Raw genomic sequence first — 27,206 nt, forward strand, 5'->3', positions numbered from 1 at the left:
GTGGCTGTTGGTGTGTATGTGTGTGTGGCTGTTGGTGTGCATGTGTGTGTGAGTGTGTGAGTGTTACTGTAAATGTGTGTGTGTGTGTGTGTGAGTGTGTGTGTGTGTGTGTGTGAGTGTGTGTGTGTGTGTGTGAGTGTGTGTGTGTTGGATCACATCCTCATGTCATGAGTTCCTGCCCCACAGACCCCATCCAGCTCAGGGTCGTGGCTCAACACTCTCCTGTTCCATAACTAGTTCTGCAGGATAAAGGAGAAGAGGATCATCAATCAGTGTCCATGACAACCAAGAAACAGAATGACAGACAGAAAGAAAGACAAATATTAAAGAAAGAAATGGATGACAAGAGGAAAAGGGGGAGAGATGTGGGCCCCATAAAAGACATACTTCCATAAACACACACACGCATGCACGCGCACACACACACACATGCACGCACATACATGCACACACACTAACACTGTGGGCTGAGGCAGAAGGACACGACCAAACACACACACATATGAGGAGTAACAACTTAACACATTTAAACAACTAGACTACCAACTTCAGAGAGAGAGATATAAAGGAAGTAGAATAGAAAGAAAGAAAATTGAAGAAAGACGGAGGGTGGGAAAAAGATGAGAAAGAGATTTCAGAGTGATAAAGGAAGTAAAGAAGATAGAATGAACAGAAGAAAGACAGGAAGAAAGATGATACAGAGAGGGTGTGAAATGGGTGGACACAGAAAACAGAAGAGAGAAAGACAAAATATGAAAGAAATAAAAGGATGTCCGGAGGTTGGAAAGAGAGAGAGCGAGGGAGGGATGAAGGGACAGAAAGAGGTGAAAGGAAAGAGAGAGAGAGGGTGGGCAGGAAGAAGTTTTTGTAAAAGGATGAGTAAAAGCAGAGGAACACAGAAGAGAGAGAGGACAGAAACTAAAAGACAGGCATGTTGGGTCTCATGTTCTACAGAGCTGAGTGACATGTTTAGATATTTACTCACATTAGTCTCTCCAGTTTACAGTGAGGGTTCTTCACTAGAGCACAGAGCGCCTCTACAGCTGATGCACTCATATGGACATTGCCCTCCAGGTCCAGCTGTGTGAGATTTGAGGAGGGAGACTTAAGAGCAGAGGCCAGATAGGAGCAGCTCTTATCGGTCAGATCACAGTCCCACAGCCTGAAACAGAGTTAAACATCTGAATATTAATCACCAATCCTCTACTCACACACACACACAGACAACCTACTGTCTTTAACCTCATCACAACCACAACCACACACACACACACACACACACATACACTGCCCCTCAACAGACACACACTTCTACTTGCTTGTTAAACACACTCACTCCTCTACACCCCCCTCACCCCCCTCCACACAGCCCTTGCTTTCTTTAATCTCATCACCACACACACACACCCCCACACACACACACATAGCCCTTGCTCTCTTTAATCTCTCTCTCTCTCTCTCACACACACACACACAAACACACAAATTCACTACATGAAGTGATGCTTACTGTAGTTCCTCCAGTGTGCAGTTTTGATGACAAAGAGCAGAACATAAAAGTTTCACTCCTGAGTCCAGCAGCTTATTGCCACTCAGGTTCAGCACTCTGAGATTTGATGATTGTGATGTCTTCAGTGCAGAGGCCAGATAGGAACAGCTCTTATCGGTCAGATCACACTCATACAGCCTGAAACAGAGTTAAACATCTGAATATTAATCACCAATCCTCTACTCACACACTCACTTTCTTTCACACACACACACACACACACACACACACACACACACACACTCTTCTGCCTCTCTCTCTCTCACTCTCCTCTCTCTCTCACACACACACCCTCCCTCACTCTCTCCACCTTCACAACAGACACTTCACACACTCACCCCCCATACACCCCCCCACCACCACCACACACACACACACACACACACACACACACACACACACACTACCTGCTGTTCTTAACCTCATCACCGCCACTACAAACACACACACACACACACACACACACACTACCTGCTGTCCTTAACCTCATCACCGCCACTACAAACACATACACACACACACACACTACCTGCTGTTCTTAACCTCATCACCGCCACTACAAACACACACACACACACACACACACACACAGCCCTTGCTGTCTCTCTCTCTCACACACACAAACACACACTCTCTCTCTCTCTCTCTCTCTCACACACACACACACACACTCACACAACCACACACACTCTCTCACACACACACTACACACACACCACACAGACACACACACACACTCCTACTTGATCTTTAAACCACACACTCACTCCCCTACACCCCCGCCCACACACACACACACACACTACCTGCTGTCCTTAACCATATCACCGCCACTACACACACACACACCCACAAACTCACTACATGAAGTGATGCTTACTGTAGTTCCTCCAGTTTGCAGTTTTGATGACAAAGAGCAGAACATAAAAGTTCCACTCCTGAGTCGGAGAGATTATTGCCACCCAGGTGTAGCACTCTGAGATTTGATGAGCGTGATGTCTTCAGTGCAGAGGCCAGATAGGAACAGCTCTTACCGGTAAGATTACAGTTACCCAGCCTGAAACAGAGTTAAACATCTGGATATTAATCACCAATCCTCTACACTCTCTCTCTCTCTCTCTCACACACACACACACACACACCCTCCCTCACCCTCTCCAACTTCTCACTGGCCCTCAACAGACATACACACACACACTCCCCATCCCACACACACTTCTACTTGCTTGTTAAACAACACACTCACTCCTCTACACCCCCCCCCCACCACACACACACACACACACACAGACCTTGCTGTCTTTAATCTCATCACCACACACACACACTCCCACACACACAGCCCTTGCTGTCTTTAATCTCATCACCACACACACACACACACAGCCCTTGCTGTCTTTAATCTCATCACCACACACACACACACACAGCCCTTGCTGTCTTTAATCTCATCACCACACACACACACACACACTCCCCCACTTCTACTTGCTCTTTAAACCACACACTCACTCCTCTACACCCCCCCCCCCCACCACCACCACCACACACACACTACCTGCTGTCCTTAACCTCATCACAAGTAGCGAGGAACGAAAAGGGGAGGAACGGGCCCAGGGACAAAGAGACAAGACAGCACACGCCACAGAGCAAACAGGCAATGCAATACACAATGTTAATGTCAAGCATCTGCGTAACACACACACACACACGCACACACTGTACAAACACAGACACACACAGTGATGCTCTGCTGGCACACACACACACACACACTGTACAAACACAGACACTCAGATAGTGTTACTTACAGAGCTGATGTGACTGCTGGCAGGAGCTTCTGAAGAACTTCATCTGGACTGAGGAGTTCAGTCTGATCTTCCTCTGGTGTCTTTATGTATTTCTGCAGGTCAAACTCAGCCAGCTGCTCCTCTGACATCTTAAACGTCTTCCATGTCTTAGTCTTCCACTGTCCTGGTAAGAGCATCTCTACATGCAGATCTTCTGAGCTCATTTTGTGCTCCACTACAGCATGGTGATTCAGCTCATTCAGACAGTAGAACAGGTTGATCCTTCTGTCTGAGCTACTCTGATCTCTGATCTTCTGTTTGACATACTGGACTGATTGCTCTGAGCTATCTGATTGGCTACTGCTCGGTGGCAGAAGGTGCTTTAAGAGATTCTGATTGGACTCCTGTGAGAGACCCAGAAGGAAGCGGAGGAAAAGGTCCAGGTGTCCATTCTTACTCTGTAAGGCCAGGTCCACTGCAGTCTTGTGTAGGTCATGAAGTGTTGCAGCTCTGAACAGAGCAGAGAGCTGAGAGGTTTGCTGTTGGTCAGGCATGTTTCTCTGTCTGTTGCTGAAGCAGAGGAACACATACAAAGCTGCAAGAAACTCCTGGATGCTCAGATGCACAAAGCTGAACACCTTCCCCTGGTACAGCCCAGCCTCCTCTCTGAAGATCTGCGTACACACTCCTGAGTACACTGATGCTTCTGTGACGTCAATGCCACACTCTCTCAGGTCTTCCTCATAGAAGATCAGATTGCCTTTCTCCAGCTGTTGGAAAGCCAGTTTCCCCAGTTTGTAAATCACCTCTTCATCTGTCTCTTTTCTCTCTGTGTACTTGACATGTTTCATGTCTGTCTGAATGACCAGGGAGTGTGTGTACATTTGAGTCAGAGTCCTTGGCATTTCTACTTTGTCTGATTCTTTTGATGTTTTCTCTACAACGGTGGCTGAAATCCAGCAGAAGACTGGAATATGGCACATGATGTAGAGGCTCCTGGATGACTTCAGGTGTGTGATGGTTCTGCTGGCCAGGTTCTCATCACTGATTCTCTTGCTGTAGTACTCATCTTTCTGTGGGTCATTGAATCCCCTTATTTCTGTCACCTGGTCCACACACTCAGGAGGGATCCTATTGGCTGCTGCTGGTCGGGTGGTGATCCAGAGGAGAGCAGAAGGAAGCAGATCCCCCTTGATGAGGTTTGTCAGCAGCACGTCCACTGAGGCTGGCTCTGTCACATCACAACACCTCGGGTTGGAGAGGAAATCTAGAGGAAGTCGACACTCATCCAGACCGACAAAGATGAACATGACTCTGTGCTCTGAACTGGAGAAGACTCTGGGATCTTTGATTTCTGGGAAAAAGTGCTGAATAAGATCCATCAGACTGAGTTTCTTCTCCTTCATCAGGTTCAGCTCCCGGAAAGGAAGAGGAAATATGAAGTGGACATCCTGATTGGCTGTTCCTTCAGCCCAGTCCAGAATGAACTTCTGCACTGTGACGGTTTTTCCGATGCCAGCCACTTCCTTTGTCAGCACTGTTCTGAGGGGTTTGTATTCTCTTGGCTTAAAGACTGTTCCCTTCTTTTTTCCCTCATCTTCCAGGGAGCGTTCTTTTCTGCGTCTTTCCTTTTCCAGGAAGCGTTCTTTTCTGCGTCTTTCCTTTTCCAGGAAGCGTTCTTTTCTGCGTCTTTCCTCTTCCAGGAAGCGTTTAAAGATGTCACTGCATTTGATGGGTTTGTCTCGTGCTGCTTGTCTCCAGGATGCCCTCTCTATCTGTCTGACCTCATGCTCATCATTGACCTCTCCTCTTCCCCCCTCTGTGATGTAGAGGTCTGTGTAGATCTCATGGAGGAGTCTGGTGTCTCCCTGCTGTGCGATTCCCTCAATCAGACACTGAAACTTCTTCTGCAGGTGGGATTTGTGGAGCTGTTGATATCTGTGTGTGAAAATCAAAACACACTAAATTAAACCATTCAGAATTTACACATGCATACACACAAATATGTACTTTGGACTATGGTTCCGTGCACGAGCACACACACACACACACTCCTCACCTGCTAGCTCCATGGCTGGTGTGTTGTTCCTCAGAGAGGCTGGTGTTAGAGGCAGCACCCCCTCCTCAGGAGCAGATCTTACTCTAGAGAACAAGCAGAGAACAACCTCCATCACCACATGAACTCATTACATTTGACCGTCATGTCGTTAGGAAGGCTCTGGCCATTTTGGACTGTGTTGACCACCCCCTCTATAAAGAGTTGGTGCTACTACCTTCAGCTCATCTTTTCAATCTGCTGCTTCTTTGCACATTTGGACTTTTTGGACTGGTGCTAATCCTGGCTCTCTAATCCTTGCACTGTGTTTTATTTCATGTACTGTTGCTAATCCTGGCCTCTCCATGTAGTGATCTTGCACTGTGTTTTATTTCATGTACTGTTGCTAATCTCCATGTAGTGATATTGCACTGTGTTTTATTGCATTGCATGTAAATGCAATGGACTATTATCGCTGTTCTTCTTATTATTCTTCTTCCGACCCAATTCAACGTTTAATGCGACTGAAACCGCTGAACCGTCTGACCTCATTCAAAGACTCCTACAAAGCTCTTGTAACGGACAATCGTAGAATGTATTTTTCATATGTGTGAACTTTATACTTTTTGAGATATTTACGATAAAAGAGCAATAAAATCCCATAGACTTAACATTGACCGCCGTGGCGGCAACTTTTAGCATTATGACGTGACCTGCACCTGAAAGCAATCAACAGCAGGTCCGCTGCAATCTTTCTATCACTGGAGCTGTGAATCTTCTGAACGTTTTGGCCTGCCGTGATACTTTACTTGCTCGTAAAACTCTCCTCCAGAGGCACATTTCTCTAACTACAGACAAGGTAAGTGGTCCGATTTTTGGTATTTGACTCATTTATGTCGTCAAACATTATGTTATGTAGCATTCTACTGCCTAGGCTATGTATGAAATGATAGGTCACAAGTAGCCAAACTCGGTAGTTCTAACGTTAGGGGAATAGTTAACGTTAGCACTTATCCTATCTGTTGATATTTATTATGTAAGGAAAGTTATGAAACCCACCTAATCAACGTTAATAAGTCGTCACTTTAAATTGACCAGTTAGCTGTAGGTTTCGATAACGTTAGCTAACGACATTCAAACCTAACGTCGCTCCCAGCTGAGCACTGACGTTTACGTTATATTTGCTCACTAACCAGTAGCGTTTTAACTAGCGTTATACTATCTGGCTCTTGGAAACGGACCATATGACCAAAGTATTGTTAAAACACACTACAGAAGTTGAGGTATAACGTTGGTGCTGTCAACATAGCTACAGAGTATGTTTACTTGGCCTAGGCTACTAATTTCTGCATTATTCTGGCCTATAAATTAAAGCTTCCCAGTTGTAGGCTACATCCTAAAGTAGGCCTACATCGTAATCTGTTGAAAAAATGTGGATAACAGACCTAGCAAGCTGTAAGATATAGTGTAGTTGGTTATCAAGATGCTTAATATCAGAATGGTCCACCCTTAAGACTCAGTTTATGATTATCAACAGCAACAACACACCCTTTGCCTACAAAGTGTTCTAAGCTGTTTACTTTAAACTGTTTGGCAACTATCCTTAAACAGAAATTAATAAAACACAAAATGTTGCTTTGTTTGCAGTGAAATACTAGGCTATAGGTTAGTATATTTAACTACCATTTCAGATTTATGGTGCAACAACCTCACTTAAATATCTAAGTTGTTTTGAACAATTGTATACATTCCATGTTTTTGGTATAACTCTAATTTGTTTTATCTTTTAGGGACCAGACCAGTGTGGTGATGACTGTGTATTACATTACGTGTGTGCCTGTCTGTGTGCACATCCTGCCAACCAACCATACATCGCTGACATTAACACTAACATTAATTCCTAAAAAACATGTGACCATATCTCAACATATCTGCACATACCTTTGAACTATAGACGTAGATCTGAGATCTACACTGAGACATTCTGAGTATTATATTGTTGCAGGAGGACTATGCCGACAACTATATGAAGCATGCATACATTTGAATCATGTGCTGTGACATCTGTGAAACTTAGCTGTGCTGTTAGACCTGTTTTTAGACCTGAGCTGTGCTGTGTGAAAATTAAGATTCTAACCTAAGTTCTGTCTAAAACTGATCATCTGAAGGGCTGAATCTTGTTCTTCAGTCTATATCACCATCAAAAGTGACCTATTTATTACAATTAACTGAGACCTCTAGCTCTTGCTGCCATTTCAGAATTACCACTGATAAATAGATCTGTCTTAGGATAATATGATTGGCATTATCAAGCTGTATACACACACACACAACTGTGATTTTTTTTACTTCAAGCTTACATTGGTTGATAAGTGTTCATTAGTGTATTCCGAGCATCATTCTGCTGTATTAAAACAGAGAATGTTGATCAATATTGAATTAACAATGTATTTTTACTGACTGTCATATACTCTAAGCTAACATCTAATCAAGTAAGTGGTTTTCAAGAATACTGGACACGTCTATGTAATCTGAATAATCATACTGTAAGTAATTTAATGTTATACACAGCAGCTTTTTTGCATTTACATGCAATGGTAATTCCCTGGAATTGCATTTTCTAGTTTAATGTGCTGTTGCTAATCCTGGCCTCTCCATGTACAGTAGGCAGTGCTTCGACTTGGCCAGCTTCACTCGCGGTCCGCGCGTGGGATCACGCGGTGTCACGCGACTTTAATTTGTATTTTCCCAGTGAGACGCTGCAACAACCCAAACAACCGGTAGATGGCTCAAGTGAGTAGGGTGTCTCGTAAAATGAAATGGAGCCTGGAAAACCCTACACAGACTTCACTACAGACTTTAGCAGACTGGTTTAGAAATAATTTAATAGCCAGAAATATGCCTGCCCTGCCCTAATAAAGAAATATTTGGTTAACTGCGAGTGAATCCCGTTTGCAGCTGTAGAAGAAACGCAGGACAAATTAAACATTCTGGTTTTCTCCGAGTGCAACGATGATAGACAGACATCATTTGGACAAAATATAGAGCATATTAACCTCCGTTGCTCAGCCAAATGCCTTCCTGTTACGTCCTGTTATCACTGAGTTACAGGCGATAAACGATTTTTGATGGTCACAAGTTTACTTCATTAGCGGTTTATTTTTTTGATTATTAAAGTGTTTCATTTAAAGGTTTGACTTTGTGCTTATTCAGAGCATTTAGTGCTCTTCCCAATCCCAGACGTTCACATTGCATGTTTGTTTGTAATGGATGCAACCGCGAGATACGCTTGTCATAGGCGCCGATACCGTGGTTGCTCCGTCTCTCGGGCACCCACTGAAAACATCGAGCACCCACGTGTGCCAGCTTACAGTCCCGGCTAAATTTATATTAATTTAAAATCAAACATCGCAGTTTATGTTAAATTCAGCATCTCTCATAATGTGATTGGATATGTTGCTGTCAATTCCCTATACTAACCACCAATGAGAACGTCTCTCGTATGAAAATTCCTGACACTTCCCATCTGAAGAATTAACGCAAGGCTTTGTCGGGTCTTCAGCCCCGAATGTTTAAAATGTATATAGCCCTGAATATCATTTTAAAAGTAATAAGTAAGTCTGACAAAGCTTATTGTTTTGTGACACAGCTAAACACTGGTACCTCATAGAACGTCTATAACATAGCCTAGGTGGTCGCAACTCACAAAAGTAAAGCAGATAGAAAGAACTCACGCAAATCTAGCCTACAACACGCAGACAGCTTCATGCGCAGGGGAGAGAGCGCACACGCGCACAGGTGCTTTATGATTTTTGGCTTCTGATGGTATCTTGCTAATTCACTGAACTGCATTAGGTGACACAAATGGTATTGCCTTTATCTTATAACTCCTTGTCTGAGCGACTGCCAGGCCTATGGTTTTTAAAAGTCAGATGTTCCCTGACAAATACATTCGAAAATTAAGAATGTTTATTGACTTGAAAAATACACTATTTTTTGCAAACTCCCTCCATTCAACCCTTGAAGACATCGCGGTCTGGTGCAGTGTTGCGCGGGTTTGGTCACAAGCGGCCCGCGGTCGCCTGATATTTTAATCAACCCGACCGCAACTCGGACCGCGAATATTAATTAGGACAAAATTATACCCGACCCGCGATCCGACCCGCTTATTTACAAAATGTGTGCTTTTGGTTATAGCCTGCATGCAGTGTGACAGTAGGCCATTTCTGTAAAACAAACTAATTTATTTGCGAAACTTTATGCAGTAGAACTACACGCAGTAGGCATGCAGGACATAATGTTTGCGCAGGAGAGAGTCTGAGAATAAGAGCGCAGGCACGCACGTGTAACCCCTTCTACTTGTCTGCGTTGTGTTTTCTCAAGAAATGGCAAGGAGACGTGGAACCAGTTCGTCATTTATTGACCTGGCATGAGAGATAACACTTTGGGATTCCGTAGCAAGGCAGCAGCATGGATTCTAACACAGTATGCGCTGGCTCTAATCCTCAAACTATATAGTATTTATGAATAAAGTAAAAATGCAATACAGATATACTAACAAATTATATAACATGTACCTGGCATGAGAGATAACACTTTGGGATTCCGTAGCAAGGCAGCAGCATGGATTCTAACACAGTATGCTAATATGAGAGGGAGAAGAAATATTAGCTATCCACACGTGTGATTTGAAACTTCCGACGTAAAATGTCTTCTAATGTACAAAAACACTACACAAAATACACAGGTTACATTGGCAAAGGAAGTGCATAACACCTTGAGACCATAGGTGTTGATTTGGAATGTTAGTACTGAATTCTAATCTAGTTATGTGGGAGTTCTGTTTACATACAACTTACCGCTGGCTCTAATCCTCAAACTATGAGGAAAGCCACGCAGTTTTACGTGTATGACCACTAGAGGCCAGTACTCAACCAACTGTTACCAGTATGTAAGAAAACAACTCAAAAATGAATGCAAGTGGAAGAAACCAAATCATCACTGTTACATTCTCCCCCTCTTAATTCCACTTGCACAAAAAAACAAGAAAACAAATCACCCATACCCCTGCATAGGACATCCCCTAATAACAATTCTACATGAAATCTCAGCTCATAACATGGAAAAATGACCAGGTACAAAGACAACAGCATTCTAAGCACATACTAGAACATCATTATACACAATACACATCACAAACAACTATCACAATACATTCCTGAATTGAAATAGGCATCTCTCGCATACCTCTGTCAACCAAAAGGCTGTTCACTAAAGAACTCACGAGGGTTAGTGCAGCGCTATTCACAAACCCTTCAATGAAGACCCATAAAGTGCCATTTACACTTCACATATTCAACTCATCCATAATCAACTCATCCAGTGCGCCATATCAGTGCCACAAAAGCATCAAGCCACTGTATTCAAACAAAAGAAAATAAACAAACAAACAAAAAAGAAAGAAAGAAGGTAAGAGTTTACCTTAACCAATAGTTCCTAGACTGAGAACTGAACTGGCCCATTTCCTAAGTCTATGTGCTGGTGAAATTTTCTGGGCTGACATATTGTAAAGAAGCCTATTTACAGGTCTAATAATACGACCTACTCTGGACCTATGTGTAAAAGTGTCAGAAAGGTGGGCCTCGGCCTGTGAGGAATCAGGGGAATGTAGGAGCTCAGTGTGTGTGTGTGGTGCAGTCTGGCCCAAACATATATCACCAACTGCCTGTCCAGTATTTGTGTCAGAAACACAGATCTCCTGACCCTGCACAGCAATATCAACCTCAACATTATTGGTCACAGAGTCATGTCCCACAGTTAATACAGCTATATCTTGAGTCTGTGAATGGTTATCACCATCAGGGCTTGTATGCAATCCGTCAGGCTCCTCAACAGGGATCTGAGAAACCCATTCCTTAGTGCGGACGGTTTTGTCTACGCACTCTGTGTGTTGGTTAGAAGAAACATTGGTGTCACAGTCACCTTCGACACTGCAGGAGGAATACAAAGAGACACCCTCTTCCTCTGCTTCGGCCATGACAGGAAGAAAATTGACACATAAGAGCATGTTGCGATGAACAACTTTAGTCTGTCCAGTGACTGGATTGAGAATTTTGAAAATGTGGGTCTTAGGATCACAGTCAGTCACGGTATACACAACATTTTCCCATTTATCAGCCAACTTCTTTCGGCCTCTCTCACCCTTGTTAGCGAGCAACACCCTGTCTCCACACACAATCTGACCACCCTTCACCCGTCTGTTGTAGATTCGAGCTTGATGTTTCTGCTCTCTGCCTGTATTCTTTTCGACAAGAAGCATTGCCTCCCTGAGATCTCTGTGGAGGGAGTCAACAAACTTAGGGTAAGCAGCATCACCATCTTCCCTCAGTACAGACTTAAACAACACATCCACGGGAAGCCGTGGGATGCGGCCAAACATTAGATAGAATGGGGGAAAACCGGTTGTCTCATGGACAGTACAGTTGTACATAAACGCCAGTGTGTGTAGCATCTGAGGCCAAGACTTTTTCTCTCTGGGTGGAAGCGTCCTGATCATGTTACCGAGCGTAGGGTTAAACCGCTCAGCGAGACCATTACCCATAGGGTGATAGGCAGTTGTGTGGGATTTTTTCACGCCCGAGATCTGAAGAAGGGCAGCAATCAGATCACTCTCGAAGTTCGCACCCTGATCTGAGTGTATGCGCTCAGGAAAGCCATAGAAGCAAAAAAAATTATCCCACAGCTTCCGGGCGACCTGTTTTGCTGTCTGGTCTGGGCAGCAGAATGCGTGGGACAGCTTTGTGTAGTGATCAGTCACCACTAAGACGTCGACGGTTCTGTTCTTCGCATCCTCTGCGGTCCAAAAATCAATGCAGACTAACTCTAGGGGCGAAGTTGTTTTGACACATTCAAGAGGAGCGCGACCTTCAGGCTCTGGTGTTTTGCTCACCACACATCTGGTGCAACATTTCACATGGTGCCCAACATCCCTTTCCATACTGGCCCAATAAAACCTCTGTTTGACTAGGTGTAACGTTCGAAGCTGACCCTGGTGTCCAGCATCTTCATGGCAGCCTTGAAGAACATCTGGCTTCAGGGATTGCGGCACAACATACTGAAATCTTTTCTTACCAATGGCTGGATCTTTTGACACTCTATATAAGATCTCATCTAATAAAGCCAATTTCTCCCACTGCTTTAGAAGCCTCAGTGTAGTCCAGTTCTCCTGTGCCCGTTCACGTCTGGAAGGCCGCCGCTTTCGCCCAACATAAAAAATGACACGAGCAAGGTCAGCATCATCACGTTGTCTCTCTTGCAACTCACACGCTGAGAAGGATGGCAATGTATTCTGACCTATGTCAGTCAACCCCTGAAGATGACTGGCTAAGGGAATAGCTCTCACTCTTGTAGACATCTCCCAATCAGTGTGGCCACTCATAACTGCAGCAACTTCCACAGCAGACAATGAAGCAACAGCAGAATGTTGATCGTTCGACCCTCCGGCTTCACAAATATGCTGAGTTGCTTGACAGACTGTAGACTGACGGAACAAGTCCTGTAATTCAGCGCCAGGCAGATGTTCTGATGCTGAAAGAAGTGCAGAGTAAGGTTCGTGAATAAGACGGTGACTCACTGTCTTTGCTGCAAAAGGGGTCCGACTCAGCGCGTCAGCAACTACATTTTTAGTTCCAGGGACGTATTTGACATCAAATTCATAGGCTGCAAGCTTAGCCACCCAGCGTTGCTCACATGCGTCCAACCTAGGCTTTGTCAGAATATGGGTGAGCGGATTGTTGTCTGTCCATGCTGTGAATTTGTGGCCCTTCAGCCAATGACTAAACTTTTCACAGACTGCCCATTTCAAAGCAAAAAACTCAAGGCGGTGGGCGGGATACTTGCTCTGGGCCTTATTCAAAGTTTTGCTAGCAAAGGCTATAGGGCGGGCTCGATCTTCCCCTGGCATAACCTGAGACAAGACGGCACCCAAGCCATCGGAAGAAGCATCCGTAGACAATATAAAAGGCTTGGTGAAATCGGGGTGTGCCAACACAACATTTGCGAGCAGAGACCCTTTCAGCTGATGCAAGGCTTGCTCACAGACAGGGGTCCAATCAGCTGCAGTCAACTGTCTGGATGCAAAAGTCTGTTTTCTCCTTCCCCCTTTCCTCATCCCGACCCTCTTACATCCAGACACAAGATTATAAAGTGGCTTAGCTATAGTGGAGCAGTTTTCAATAAATCGCTGGTACCACATGATTAGTCCTAAAAATGACTGAATCTTCCTGGCATCAGGAGTCAGTCCATCAGCTTTCATAAGATCCACTCTGGTCACACCAGTGATCGCCTCTACTTTGGCTGGGTCAGTAGAGATACCTTGACTATCTATGACATGACCAAGAAAGCGCACAGAACGTCGGAGCAGAAAGCATTTTTTAGGCGCGAGTTTCAGATTGTGTAAACGCAGCCTCTGAAAAATCATTTCAAGCCTCTTCAAAGCCTCTGCCTCATTTGGGGCAAATGTCATGAGATCGTCAAGATAACAGAGCAAACTCATGAAATTTTGGTCACCAAAAATGGACATCATCATCCTCATAAAGCTTGCAGGGCTGTTGCAGAGCCCTTGAGGGAGTCTGTTATATTCATGTAGGCCAACAGGAGAGGAAAAGGCAGTAAACTTTTTATCATCTTCATGGAGAGGAATATTATAGAAGCCTGAGGTTAAGTCCATTGTGCTGAAAAACACATTCCCGCCTAACGCAGCAAGGCAGTCTTCTTGGTGGGGCAGTGGGTGCGCATCCTTGACTGTACGCGCATTCAGCCACCGAAAGTCTGTACAGAGCCTCAGATCTCCGTTCTTTTTCCACACAAGAACCAGTGGCGATGCAAATTCACTCGAGGACTTTCTAATAATCTCTCTCTCCTCCATTTCATTCAGTACAACTCGAAGTTTCTGATAGTCAGCGGGAGGCACTCGCCTGTATGGCAACCTGAATGGCTTACTATCCACCAAATGGATACGGTGGACAAAATCTTCACCTCACCACAGTCTAAGCTATGCTTGGAAAAAATGTCTGAATAAGTCACTGCAAGTTTACACATGTCATTTTTCCAGCTCTCGGACACTTCACAAGAATCAATATCCAGATCATTGAGGCCATGCTCTTTTAATGTTTCCGCAATGCTGGCGATTGGCACCCGTGTGTTGCTACTGTGTTGGCTATTAGATACAAGGCGGGACAGCTCACCATCTTGCATGTCCTCCAATGCCAAGCAGGGATGGACATCGGCCACTTTTGCATTCCTCCTAAGCACAACAGGCTTATCAGTTGGATTCATTATTTTCATGGGAACCCACCCATCACCCCATAATGGCGTAACCACACGACCAACTAGGATGTTTCTAGGGACTGCTCGTGATGAGGTTGGCTCAACCATAACTGTGGAACCTGGGGGGCCACGCAAGCTTTCCGGGAGTTTGCCCCAGACCAGATGCTCATGGCCCGGGAGAAGAGTAACAGCTTGGCGGAGCTTCACTGTACCCACTTTATCTGGGAGGTCATCACCTTTCCATTGGCGCACGCCAGCAAGCATGGCAACAAAGTCATCCTGGCCGTCTCCAACATCTGAACTGTACTGGGTGGAGACCACTTTCCAATACATGTCATTGTCCTTGAATTTATGGGTCAAAAACTTAATTACATTCGTACCAATGATCAAATCATCAATCTGACCGGGCACTACCAGTGTGGGCACAACAACAGTACATCCATAAAGGTCAAATTGGAGGTCACAGACTGTCTTAGGATACACAAGCTTTCCTCCACAGCCTACTAAGACAATATCAGTGTCGGACTTCACATTACAATCCAAAGAACCGTCCTCAGTTAATTTTCTCTCAACATCTTCGTTTATGGTGCATGCCATCGATCCTGTATCAAGCATGGCTCTCACAGTAGACGATCCATTTATAACAACGGGAGTATAAAACAAACTGTCACTTGTGCGTAAACGTGATGTATTCTGCATGATGACTGTGGCAGTGCTTGGCAAGGACTGCTTAACTGATTCAAACATGGTCTCTAAATCAAGAGAATGATCGAGGGATGCACTAAAAACGCCCACATTGACCCTCACCGAATGCGGGCTATTTAGTTTAACTGAGGGGATGACGATGGCACATCTGCTGGAGAAGCCTGAGGAGCTGAAGGACAGGACTGTCGCAGGTGACCAGGCTTATGACAACCAAAACACAGGCGATGGTTTCTGCAGTGTTCAAGTGTTGAGTGAGATCCCTCACCACATATTCGACATCTGCCACGTTCTTTCCTATCACGCCGTGGAGCACTGAAAGTGTTAGCAGCATGGAGGGCATTGAGACTTTCTAGGACTTTACTGAGCATGTCAGTCATGTTGGCCACACCATGCTGTGAAGTGAGCCCAGACTCAGAGTTGCGAGGCTGCTCTACTTTCTGTCTACAGGACTGCAATCCATAATCTGAAGCATTAGCACTGTGGCCCTGTTCATGGCCATGCATGAGCGCGGTGTTCTGCCTGGGCAAGCAGCTGACATCTACACGCTTACGGTCTCTAATCCTGACCTCACTCTGATGCTCATCAATTCTTTCCTGGACCTCTTTAGCCGTCCACTGTTCAACAAGCTTACTCTTGAACACCATGGCGAGAGACTGATCAGGGCAGTGGCGCACAAACATCATTGCCACCTCCTTGTTCATCTCCTCCATCCGCTTACCCTGACGCTGAAGGCACTCATCAGCTACATCCGCAGCCTTGTTCAGGCGGACCCAATAATCAAGAACGCCCTCCTTTTGTGCAGGCAACGTGCTGTAAAAGTCTGCGAGTGGCATACATGAATATGAATTAGTACTGAAGTGCTGTTTAAGAATCATATAGATAACTTCAGGATGCTGGGCTGCATCACGAGAGGGGTCACTTCTAAGTGCTATTTTGACCACGTCCTTAGCCCTGCCCATTAGTTTGCTTAGTATCTCGTCTGCTTTGTCGGCGAGGACAACTTTTTTTTTCTTAAGAAATATCTCCATTAAATCCACCCACTCACCCACAGTGCATTTATCGGTCCCATCACCACGAAATGTGGGTGGGTCTTTGACCTCCGACTTCACCACCACATTAAGTTGGGACATATCCACCATGGTACTCTGGGGCTGGTGGCTATTATCAGTGCTGTGAGCCTGTGGGCCTACATGATTCCGGTCAGAAATCAAATGAGCTGTAACCGTGTCACCTATGTGTTTGCCTATTTCAGCAATCAAAACACCTAGATGTCTCATTGTGGTCTCTGTCTCAGATGAATTGACGGGGGTGGATGTGAGGGGCACTGGACCATTACCAGGATACAATACACTACCTCCACACGCTCCCTCATTATGCATATTACCAGTATCCACTAAATCTACAGGGCCAGGTGTAGCAGCTAACCACCCAGGAAAACATGGCTGAGCCCCCCCACGACCTCTCCCAGGTGTAGCATATGCCCTCCCTGAACTCTCAAAATCACTTGCCCTCCCAATACCCAGCCTGCTAATATCAGCCCTATTATCCATCACTAAATGAAAGTAGGGAAACAAAGAAAAACGATATAACAGCCTATTAATACAGTGGCAAATGCAAAACAAAAAGTAGAGTACTAAATCAGTGGCAAAAAGATCAAACTACACTGAAAATATTAACAGTCAATTCAAAGGTCAATGTACATTAACTATGAAAGTTATCTCAACACTCGTCATAGAACATGCGTCATATAAAAATGCGCAGCTAAACTGTATGGTGTCATTCAAGATAGCAGTGCTACCAGTGTGAATGCAACTATCTCGCCTCGGAATCCCACGTCGTCGGATGAAAATGGCTCCGTTGTCCCACGAAGATCAGCAAACGCTGAAGAATTGAAGCGTCGGGTCACGGCACCATTGTAACCCCTTCTACTTGTCTGCGTTGTGTTTTCTCAAGAAATGGCAAGGAGACGTGGAACCAGTTCGTCATTTATTGACCTGGCATGAGAGATAACACTTTGGGATTCCGTAGCAAGGCAGCAGCATGGATTCTAACACAGTATGCGCTGGCTCTAATCCTCAAACTATATAGTATTTATGAATAAAGTAAAAATGCAATACAGATATACTAACAAATTATATAACATGTACCTGGCATGAGAGATAACACTTTGGGATTCCGTAGCAAGGCAGCAGCATGGATTCTAACACAGTATGCTAATATGAGAGGGAGAAGAAATATTAGCTATCCACACGTGTGATTTGAAACTTCCGACGTAAAATGTCTTCTAATGTACAAAAACACTACACAAAATACACAGGTTACATTGGCAAAGGAAGTGCATAACACCTTGAGACCATAGGTGTTGATTTGGAATGTTAGTACTGAATTCTAATCTAGTTATGTGGGAGTTCTGTTTACATACAACTTACCGCTGGCTCTAATCCTCAAACTATGAGGAAAGCCACGCAGTTTTACGTGTATGACCACTAGAGGCCAGTACTCAACCAACTGTTACCAGTATGTAAGAAAACAACTCAAAAATGAATGCAAGTGGAAGAAACCAAATCATCACTGTTACACACGCAACCACCAAGGATTAGAACACTATAGGATACGATTTGAAGGCCATGGACATACATCTTTCTTTCGAAAACAGAAATGGTGAGGCAAGGTATAGGCAAGACTGAGATACATTGCTGGTCAAAACGTTAGCGTAAGAACTGGTTTATAATGCTGAATGAAGCACAAAGCACATTTACTAAAGCACATCCACTGTTTAAAGTCACAAACACAACGAACTAAGGTAACTTTTATGCATGCGCGAACCTATACATACCGGTAGATTTATTCCTGCAGGCTGCCCGTTTTGGCTGTCATACTTAAATGGCTTCGCAAGAAGTAGGCCTACATAGACCATAACTTGTACTACTGTCATCTTCTTTAAGAACTTTTCCCAATATTTCCCATAGCCTATATCGCTTTTCCTGAAGGGGTGTCTTTATTATTTTAACTCGAGTCTTCAGCTTCTTTACTGTTGACTTTACTGTATTGATGCTTTACTGTATTGATCTAATTTCGGGCAGACCGCGCAACACTGCGCTATGTAGATCGTTTCTCGTACCATTTAATTTCTCAAAATGTAGGTCTACTAGGCCCACAATAACGTCATCACCAAATACATCTTTTATTTTTAGTTGATCAACCACAAAGAGCATAGGCCTACTGTGCACAGTGCACTGACGACTGTAGCAGCCCAAGGTAACCAGTTGTTGTAGATGAGAGGCAACCCCTTGTTTCAGATAGCCTGGACAACAGCCTACGTTATTAATTAATGGTAGCCTACAATAGTTAATTGATTCGCGTAACATATTAGTTGGCTCAAAGAGTAGGGAATCAGGATGGAGAGAGTCACGCGTGTGTTGCTTTTGCGGGATCGAATCCAGTTTAATGCTAGTTTTCAAAACATATATTTTTTTACATGTCTTTTGTCCGAGTGGCTGTAATGTAGCCGAGCGCTCATGGCGTATGAAAAGCGACTTCAAACCGCCTAAAACAACTTGTTTGTGAATGTCTGACAACTGCTGCAGCGCATGCACGCACAAGGAAACCAGTAGGTGGAGAAACCAGAAGGCACACAACACCGGAAAGATTTTAAGGCTATTTCGCATAGACTACTCAATGGTGCTATTTCACACGCATTATAGCGACCCCCACTCACCGGGGTTAGGTGGAAGGTGTTAATAGGCGATTGGCGTAGCCTACAGTGGACTAGGGCTGTCAAAATTGCTCAAAAATGACGTTCGAATATCCCCTCTAAAATAGACCTGTATTCGAATATATTGGAATATCTAGGCTATATTATTTGCGCATTATGTCAGTGACGCGCATCATGTCATCTGTTTTTAACTTTTTGTATGGTTATTGCTTGACAGGGGGGGATCCCAAGCAGCTTTCAGCCATAAGGCATTTCCTAATTCACCCGACACTGATATTCAAAATGTTGAAACTATTTCGGCATAGCATAAGCAGTTTAATTAAATGTAATGTTAGTTGTAAACAAACGGACTATTTGGTGAGCCTTGGCCTCACAGATAGGCCTATTAACTGACCGCCAGATTCACGTTGGCTGGGGGGCAGGGGGGGCCCAAGGGTCTATGATATGTTAATTCGGCCCTGCCCCCAACGAACGCAACTTTCCACCTCTGAGACAGCTTAAAAGAAGTCTAGAGGACTCCTAACTCACTGACCTACTTACTGTAGGCTGCGCAAACCACAGGCCTTTTTTTGGGCAAGCCTGCATTCGAGGCAGGCCTTCTGTTTTTATATAATTTTATATAAATCCTGCGCTAACAGTAATCCTCCTACCCCCGCTACCACAGCTGTGGATAGTGTGGCATGCTCACGCTTTATGTTTCCTTCTTGCAAACTAGGCCTATAGCCCAACCATTTACAGTACGTCTTCAAAAAATAACAACTTGCCAGATATGCCTTCATATCTTTGGGCTTCACTCAGCATTTTGTTCTTCCACTGTATACAGTACATTCTATAGAGCTTCATTTCTATCATTTCACGCGGGCTCGGGCTTGGGCTTGCACGGTAGGCTAAATGAGCGGTCAGGTGATGCGTTTCGGTTAGCTGCGAGAAAGATGCAGAAATGGATGCTTAGGAGGTGAAACAGAGGCTGGCCTCTTGTGACAGGCGTTTTAGTTGCACCGGCAAAGAAAGCAAAGTCTGAGGTGTGGAAAAGTTTTGATCATGTGCATAATGAGAATAATGAGCCAGTGGTTATGTAAAATCCAAAGGATGCAACATTCTGTAGAACGGCAGGGAATTCGTCGCTGATAAGGCATGTTGATCAAAGCTGTCAGTGCCCATCAGGATCACATCGTTTGTTAGGCTACAGCAACAAAATCAAACCCTGCAAAGGTGAAACAAATGATTACGGAGAAGAAGTGTGTCAGCTTTCGCTGTAAAGACATTAGGCCTTTTAATATCGTAAATGGCGAGGGGTTTGAAAAGCTGGAGCAAGAACTATTTAATGTCGGGGCTGCGTATGGGAGGGTTCCCGCAAACTTCAGAATGCTGAGAGGACTTGCTATTTTATTTCTTTGTTCCAACTTCCAAGTGGCCTAGGCTACGTTAGTCATGAATAAATGATGTCAAATGTTACTCATTCTTGACAAAAGGCAAAAGAGCTGCGTGCGTGCGGACATTTGAATAATGTCGGGCTGTAAACGGGTTCGGGCTTTTAAAAAGCTGTCAGTCTCGGGCTCGGTCAGGGCTCGGGCTGATTTCTGTGGGGGTCGGGTCTTGTCGGGCCTAACTTTAAAGGCCGATTATAGCTCTACTTCACTGAGCAACAGTGGGTGGAGACCTTTAGATTCACAAGTCAGGGTTTGAAGAATTATGACGAATGATAGACCTGGCTGTTGCCCCGAGTACTCGTTGTCGGATGCCTATCCCAACAAACAAGCCATCGCATCTATCTATCCATAAATTGCAGAAATGTCTGTCTGCGTGTCGTTGGTCCGTTCGATTTCAAACTTGGCAGGTGTTTTGCTGCTGGCATGAGTAGTGTCTTGCTACTGGCATGAGTAAGTGCAGTGCATAGTATATCGTTATATATCGGTAAAAGAAACACACGTTGGCTTTCTCCGCTCTACCATAGCCACCCTCTCACACAGAACTGCGCGCAGGACCAGAGAGAGGATAAGCGGAGATTTGGCAGCACCAAATCACGGTTAAAATGCAAGATATTTGATTATCATCTCTGATCTCAACAATAAAGACTTCCTGTATGTTTACTTGCATAAAATGATTACGTGGATTTTGCAACAACAGGCCAACAAACACGAGTATAGTTATATTCAAAATTACATGAAAAGTATGTGCAATAAACTGAAGCTTTGAATAGCCCAGGCTACATTGGACGTGAGACTTTGAATAAACAAACTACATTTCCGACTGCAAGGTCCCAAATTGAAACACACTGCTTTTGAGTCACATCGTTGCAAATGTCAAACGATCACAAAATGGCTTGTCTTCACTATCAGGAAAGTTATGCAATAAGCTAGGCCTTTAGCCTTAACTCAAAACATTTGTTATTCCATTCCGATCTGTAGAAATCACATGCAGTCATGCCTAAATTCTTCTTAGGCTACTGCACATTAATTATTTTCGATTTTCGTTACCACCGTGTAGTCAAGCCTTAAGACATACCCAAGTAGCCTAAATCGAGGTATGTTTAATTATGCATGATTTATTTTGTTATTGAATTCGTAGGCTGGGATTACTCTCGGCAAGTCTCCTGCTTTTTCAGAAGGGGGGCGGCAGGCAGAGCGATGTACAGTGGCAGAGCGACGCACAGTGGCTGAAAGTGGTACTAAAGCTTCACGCAGCTTCACGGCCTCGTAATGCGCGAATGAAGTGGTCATTTGAAAGCGATGCCCACTGTAGTGATCTTGCACTGTGTTTTATTTAATGTGCTGTTGCTAATCCCCATGTAGTGATCTTGCACTGAATATTAAGAAAAGTTAATAGAATGATATATGGAGTATAACTGAACAAATGAAAAAGATTTTAGACCAATAGTGGCCACACACTTGCTCACATCAGGAATATTTAATGACTTTCACCCGTGTGTAACGTTTCGAGCATACGCTCTTCATCAGACTTTCCTTTTTGTCCAGCACCTGCCCTGGATGTGCGCACCAACATACTAAGACCAATAGTGGCAAAATATTGGGCAATTTGTCTGCAACCCGCCAGCGGACCGCCAGAGAACCGATGAGCAAAATGCTGCTACTGGAAGCTACTGGAATCCATGCATTTCCACGGAATTATTTTTGGTATCTGATCCCTTATCATACCTGTTCATTGAATCGTATGATTTAGGGTGGTTGGAATATGCACAGCATCAACATACAATGTTACTAACGCAAGTGTATCCACACACAGCATCAGCAGTAAGGGTGTGATCAGACAGGACACACTTTGCCGCTTGTAAAACGCAAGGTGCACTATGTTTCCATAGAAACGCAAATGATATAACCACTTACTGCCAATATAATCACTTACTGCCAATATAAAACAACATGAAAAGGCACCTCACTGCAAAACACTTACTGCCAATAGAAACACTTACTGCCAATGCAAAACAACATGAAAAGGCACCTCACTGCAAAACACTTACTGCCAATAGAAACACTTACTGCCAATGCAAAACAACATGAAAAGGCACCTCACTGCAAAACACTTACTGCCAATAGAAACACTTACTGCCAATGCAAAACAACATGAAAAGGCACCTCACTGCAAAACACTTACTGACAATATAAAACAACATGAAAAGGACACCTCACTGCAAATCACTTACTGCCAATGCAAAACAACATGAAAAGGCACCTCACTGCAAATCACTTACTGCCAATAGAAACACTTACTGCCAATGCAAAACAACATGAAAAGGCACCTCACTGCAAAACACTTACTGACAATATAAAACAACATGAAAAGGACACCTCACTGCAAATCACTTACTGCCAATGCAAAACAACATGAAAAGGCACCTCACTGCAAAACACTTACTGCCAATACAAAACAACATGAAAAGGGCACCTCACTGCAAATCCCGGGGGAGACACCCCTGGACCCCCGTGTTATTATTATTAGGCTATTATGACTGGCCTGCCCCCACTGCTAAAGAAAATCTAGAGGTCACGGTCATCTCATTTAAATGGTGGGAACGTCAAATGTAACAACCCACACAGCAAAAGGACTCCGCGGCGGATCCGCCGCGGATGTATGACAGCCTCCGGAACGGACCCGCGAAACGGACCCGTATCGGAGTCCAGATGCTCTCAGGAACGGATCCGCTACGAAGGCGGATCGCGGACCCGCCGTGGCTCCGCGCTGCATCCGCCCCGCATCCGCAATTAAAACCTTACCTCCGCGGCGGGTCCGTTTGGGACCCGCAAATTGATACATACATCCGCCGCGGACCCGCAACGGACTCATAAAGGCTCATCTGGCCCGGGTCCGTTTCGGACCCGTTTATCTCATTTTCAAAATTCCTTCTGTTCTTGCTGTAGGATTAAATAGGATAAACTATAGGATAAAAGTAAAACTATCACTAGGCCTAGCCTAGGCTACTACAGCAAGATAGGCCTACGATTAGCATCGCCTCGTATTTTTAACTTAACAATACTGTCAATAAACCTAACAGAAAAGGTTTAAGTCAAGACATCAATTTACTGTACAAACGTGATCACTACTCAATGGAAATATAAAATGGACATTTATGGAAAGTTACAGGTTATAAGCTATTCTGTTTTTGTTAAGTAGCCTACGTTGCCTAGGCTACTCTACATGAATTTTGAGGTCAAAACCTAATTTAGTGCTTTATCAGCCTAGGTCAGTGCAGACATGAAATATTTTATCTAATAGGCTACAACTTCAATGAAATGCTGTGCTATGCACATCTAAAATATCAGAAAATGAATAACTGGTGAATGACAAGAAGTTCAATAAAAATATTGTTTAATGCTTATTTCTCCTATTACTCCATTTGTGTGGATGGAGGCGGAACACGTCTCCTCGTTGCCCGATCCACCGCCAGTTGAAACACCTAATTGCGTGCTTGGTGACCTCAGCGTCCGTGGCTGACCGTGTCACCATGTTTTTCCTCACAGCACCTGTAATCAAACAGACAGATATGTTTATGTTTATGGTATGTATCATCCAAAGCCAAGTATGCTTACACAATACAATATATGAGATAGGTATTAAGGAGATTAAATTTAAAAAGAAACATGACTTACAAAGCTCCTCTGTTCGCTGCACGTTGAGGGCTGGTGTGGGGGTGGAGGGAGTTGAGGAGGGACTGCCATTCCTGGCCCATAGTGAGGTGGGCGGTGTGCGAGAGGGGGAAAAAATTTATTAAATGGTAGTCATCATTGATAATACACATGGGGCCTTTCTATTCACTAATATTTCAGAGATCAGTCCCTACCTTGAGTAACTCTCCGTATGTTAAATGCGGGTGCAGGTGCAGGGAGTTGAGGTGGTGAAGAGTGTTGCGGTCCTGCCCCATGGTGAGGTGCTAAGGGAGAGAAATGGTTGTGATCTGTTAACCATGGTAGGCTGAGAGCTACAGGGCCAAACAATGGCAAACAAAAACAAATCTCTGGTCATACTGGACATGAATTTGTATGTTTCAACATTTTGGTATGCACTATCTATATCAACTCCATGAATGGATTGACATTGAAATCAATGTGTTTCAATACAATCTGATAATAATGAATGAACTTTTCAGGCAATATTGCATAAATGCAGATGTTTTAACTGACAAAATATTTGGCTGAGATTTATGTAATGTATGAAGTATGCAGAAAATCTGAGATGGTAATGCAGATGCAATCTGTTGATTTGAAATAGAGTGACTACTGCTGTGTTAATATAGATGGGGCCACTGTATTCAATTTTATTTCAGAGATCAGTCTTTACCTTAACAGTTTTCTCCAGGTTGAGAGGTAGTGACTCTGCTGCCTCGGCAAGATGGTGGAGCTGGAGGAATAGATACAAGGAGGGAATGTCTTTAGCACTAAGAATGTTGACCATATCTCTAATATTAATATTATGATTTAGTTATTTCAATGTTAAGAGATTATTACTTACTTTGCCAGTGCAATTGGCTTAGGTTTGAGGCTTCAACTGATATACCAGGCGAGTTGGAAGGTACCTCAGAGATGCAAAGTCACCATTTACTGGCTCTTCTTCACTCTCATCAGAGTCCCCGAAACGATGGCTGTTAAATAACCATATCATTATGGTTATTGCAATCCCAAAATTTCCAAATATACATATAGTACAAGCATCTCTGGTCTATTTTGGAATGCTACGGGAATGTGTTCACATTACATTTTAACAACCCAGAAAGTATCTTCATCAAGCGAACCCAACAGAGGCAATCGTAACGTTAGATGGTAGAATCCAGCCGATAAAAGTTGACGCTGCAGAACAAACAAAATAGAAGATGGGGACCAAGTTCCATACAGTTAAGTTACGTTAACGTTAGCATAATAAATCACAAACAGACGCCACTACCAATTAACTGTTAGTTGTCTGAACCGACTTAAACAGTGATTAAAATGCCGAGGCTTTCATTACAAAGATGGCAGAAGGACACTAAAGTTACGTATGAGACCAAACTTGGCAAAATGCAAACGTTAATGCACAGCTAGCTAGAAGCTAGGGCTAAACCATTATCAGTGAGTCAACATGCTAAAGTTGTAGCTAGGTAGCTTTCATAGCAGACGAGTGCTTCACTGACTTCATTGACTGAAATACCAGTGCCAATGTATCAGCTTAATCAAGGATTGCATCGCAAACGTGATCTCAAACATATATATGTATAATAGACATTAGCAATAACTTATGCAATTGCGCCTAGCAGCATGCTAGCTAGCAGCTGTATGCCGCTAGCATAGTAGCACTATGGACTATGGACAACAGCAACACATTAAAACAGACAAGACCAGACTAACGTTAAATAACAATGTGTGTTTTTTAAATCACACTACCATAACATATTCTGCCGAAATTGCTAACCCATTTTAAATCAAATAGGCTACAGACTCATATGAGCATCACAGCTAACAATAACGTTAACTTAGCCTGTTGCTCAAAATTACAAACGTCTGCACTAACGTTAACGTTAGTCCTAATATCAAACAACGTCATTATAATCAATAAACATGATAAGTAAGTTTTTAGTATAAAACCACAAAGGCCAATGTTTAGCTATTGTGAATGTCGCAATATATTAATAAATATCACTTACTCGAGAGGGTTCAGCGCAACCATGTCCCAGCAAAGAAAATATCCACTAGTATGACTCTTCTCGGCTCTTGGTGTACAGTCATGTTCAACCGTTACAGTACAGGCGCGTCCGCGCCCGCGGATCCGACATGGGTCCACTCAGGACCCGCTGTTTGACAGTAGAATTTACGGAGCCGCCTGGAGGCGGAGCTGATCCTCTGTGCGGCACCAAAACGAATGCGACAGTCACGCGGGTTTGGCGACTTGAAGGCGGATCCGCCTAGGAGTCTACTGCTGTGTGGGAAGTAGGCCCAGCCTATACGTCAGAAGAGCTACATATGCGACTGATTACCGTACACATTTAATTCACCTGAACAGTGTTTGAATCCTGTACTCACTGGAAATCTTGGACCTAGCATATTGTGCAAAGCACAGATTCCATTACTGTTACCAGATTTAATTCCATATTAGTGTAACAGGTCACATTTCTATTGTTTTATAATTACACAAAGATGGTTTTTGCCTTGACACACTGCCTTGTATCGCCAGTACAGTGAGAGTCCTAGTGGGCCTCCGTAGTCTCCCGCCCCCTCTAATGTATCAATTTTTCATATTCATATTTCGCTGTGTCCTTCACCTCTTCCCTGTCTCTGTCACTCTGGGGAAGAGGTATGTTATCTGTCTATCCCTCCTTTCATATCATATTAAATATCTTCACCCTATACTGTCTTTCACTACTATCATAACTATCACTTTACCTATATTTACTTTCTGTACACTTTGTTTTATCTATTATGGAGCTTTCTTGTTTATTTCTTTATATTTTGTACTTTCGTGTCACATGGTGTAAAATGAACCTGTGACTAGCCTGTGGCTGTAGCCTGTACCCTGTATAATGCTACTGTATGTTGTTAGCGATCGCTAGTACTTAGCATGCTATTTATAATTCACCACAGGAGTTGGGGGAAGGAGAACCTA

At 43.8% G+C, this 27,206-nt stretch overlaps 1 protein-coding gene and 2 long non-coding RNA genes across 6 annotated transcripts in view; all 3 read right to left on the reverse strand.

The window, feature by feature from the left end:
• Nucleotides 1-211: 211 nt before the first annotated feature.
• The window catches only part of LOC143103447 (NACHT, LRR and PYD domains-containing protein 3-like), a 136,687-nt gene continuing 109,692 nt past the window's right edge, over nt 212-27,206 (reverse strand). The window contains exons 12-14 of the mRNA XM_076267234.1: nt 1,511-1,687; nt 986-1,162; nt 212-239 (exon numbers count right to left, since the gene is read on the reverse strand). Of these exons, the coding sequence (XP_076123349.1) occupies nt 212-239; nt 986-1,162; nt 1,511-1,687 (382 nt within the window). The remainder of the gene's footprint in view (nt 240-985; nt 1,163-1,510; nt 1,688-27,206) is intronic.
• The window catches only part of LOC143103456 (uncharacterized), a 47,566-nt gene continuing 25,505 nt past the window's right edge, over nt 5,146-27,206 (reverse strand). The window contains exons 3-4 of the long non-coding RNA XR_012982824.1: nt 5,399-5,481; nt 5,146-5,277 (exon numbers count right to left, since the gene is read on the reverse strand). This is a non-coding gene — a long non-coding RNA (uncharacterized LOC143103456). The remainder of the gene's footprint in view (nt 5,278-5,398; nt 5,482-27,206) is intronic.
• Nucleotides 23,914-26,442, reverse strand: LOC143103455 (uncharacterized). 4 transcript variants are annotated; one of them, XR_012982820.1, is made up of 7 exons: nt 25,741-26,175; nt 25,329-25,420; nt 25,086-25,215; nt 24,915-24,974; nt 24,418-24,507; nt 24,227-24,297; nt 23,916-24,100 (listed from the first exon to the last, which is right to left on the reverse strand). It is a non-coding gene; the product is annotated as an uncharacterized LOC143103455 (long non-coding RNA). The 4 variants fall into 4 exon arrangements; XR_012982822.1 differs by having other exon boundaries at nt 25,991-26,009; XR_012982821.1 differs by lacking the exon at nt 25,741-26,175 and adding an exon at nt 26,251-26,442 and having other exon boundaries at nt 23,917-24,100.

Source organism: Alosa pseudoharengus, unplaced genomic scaffold (assembly GCF_046254945.1).
Source record: "Alosa pseudoharengus isolate Yale_2024_CS ecotype anadromous, Long Island Sound unplaced genomic scaffold, YU_APseudo_1.1 YU_APseudo_1.1_scf_42, whole genome shotgun sequence".
Taxonomy (NCBI): Eukaryota; Metazoa; Chordata; class Actinopteri; order Clupeiformes; family Clupeidae; genus Alosa; species Alosa pseudoharengus.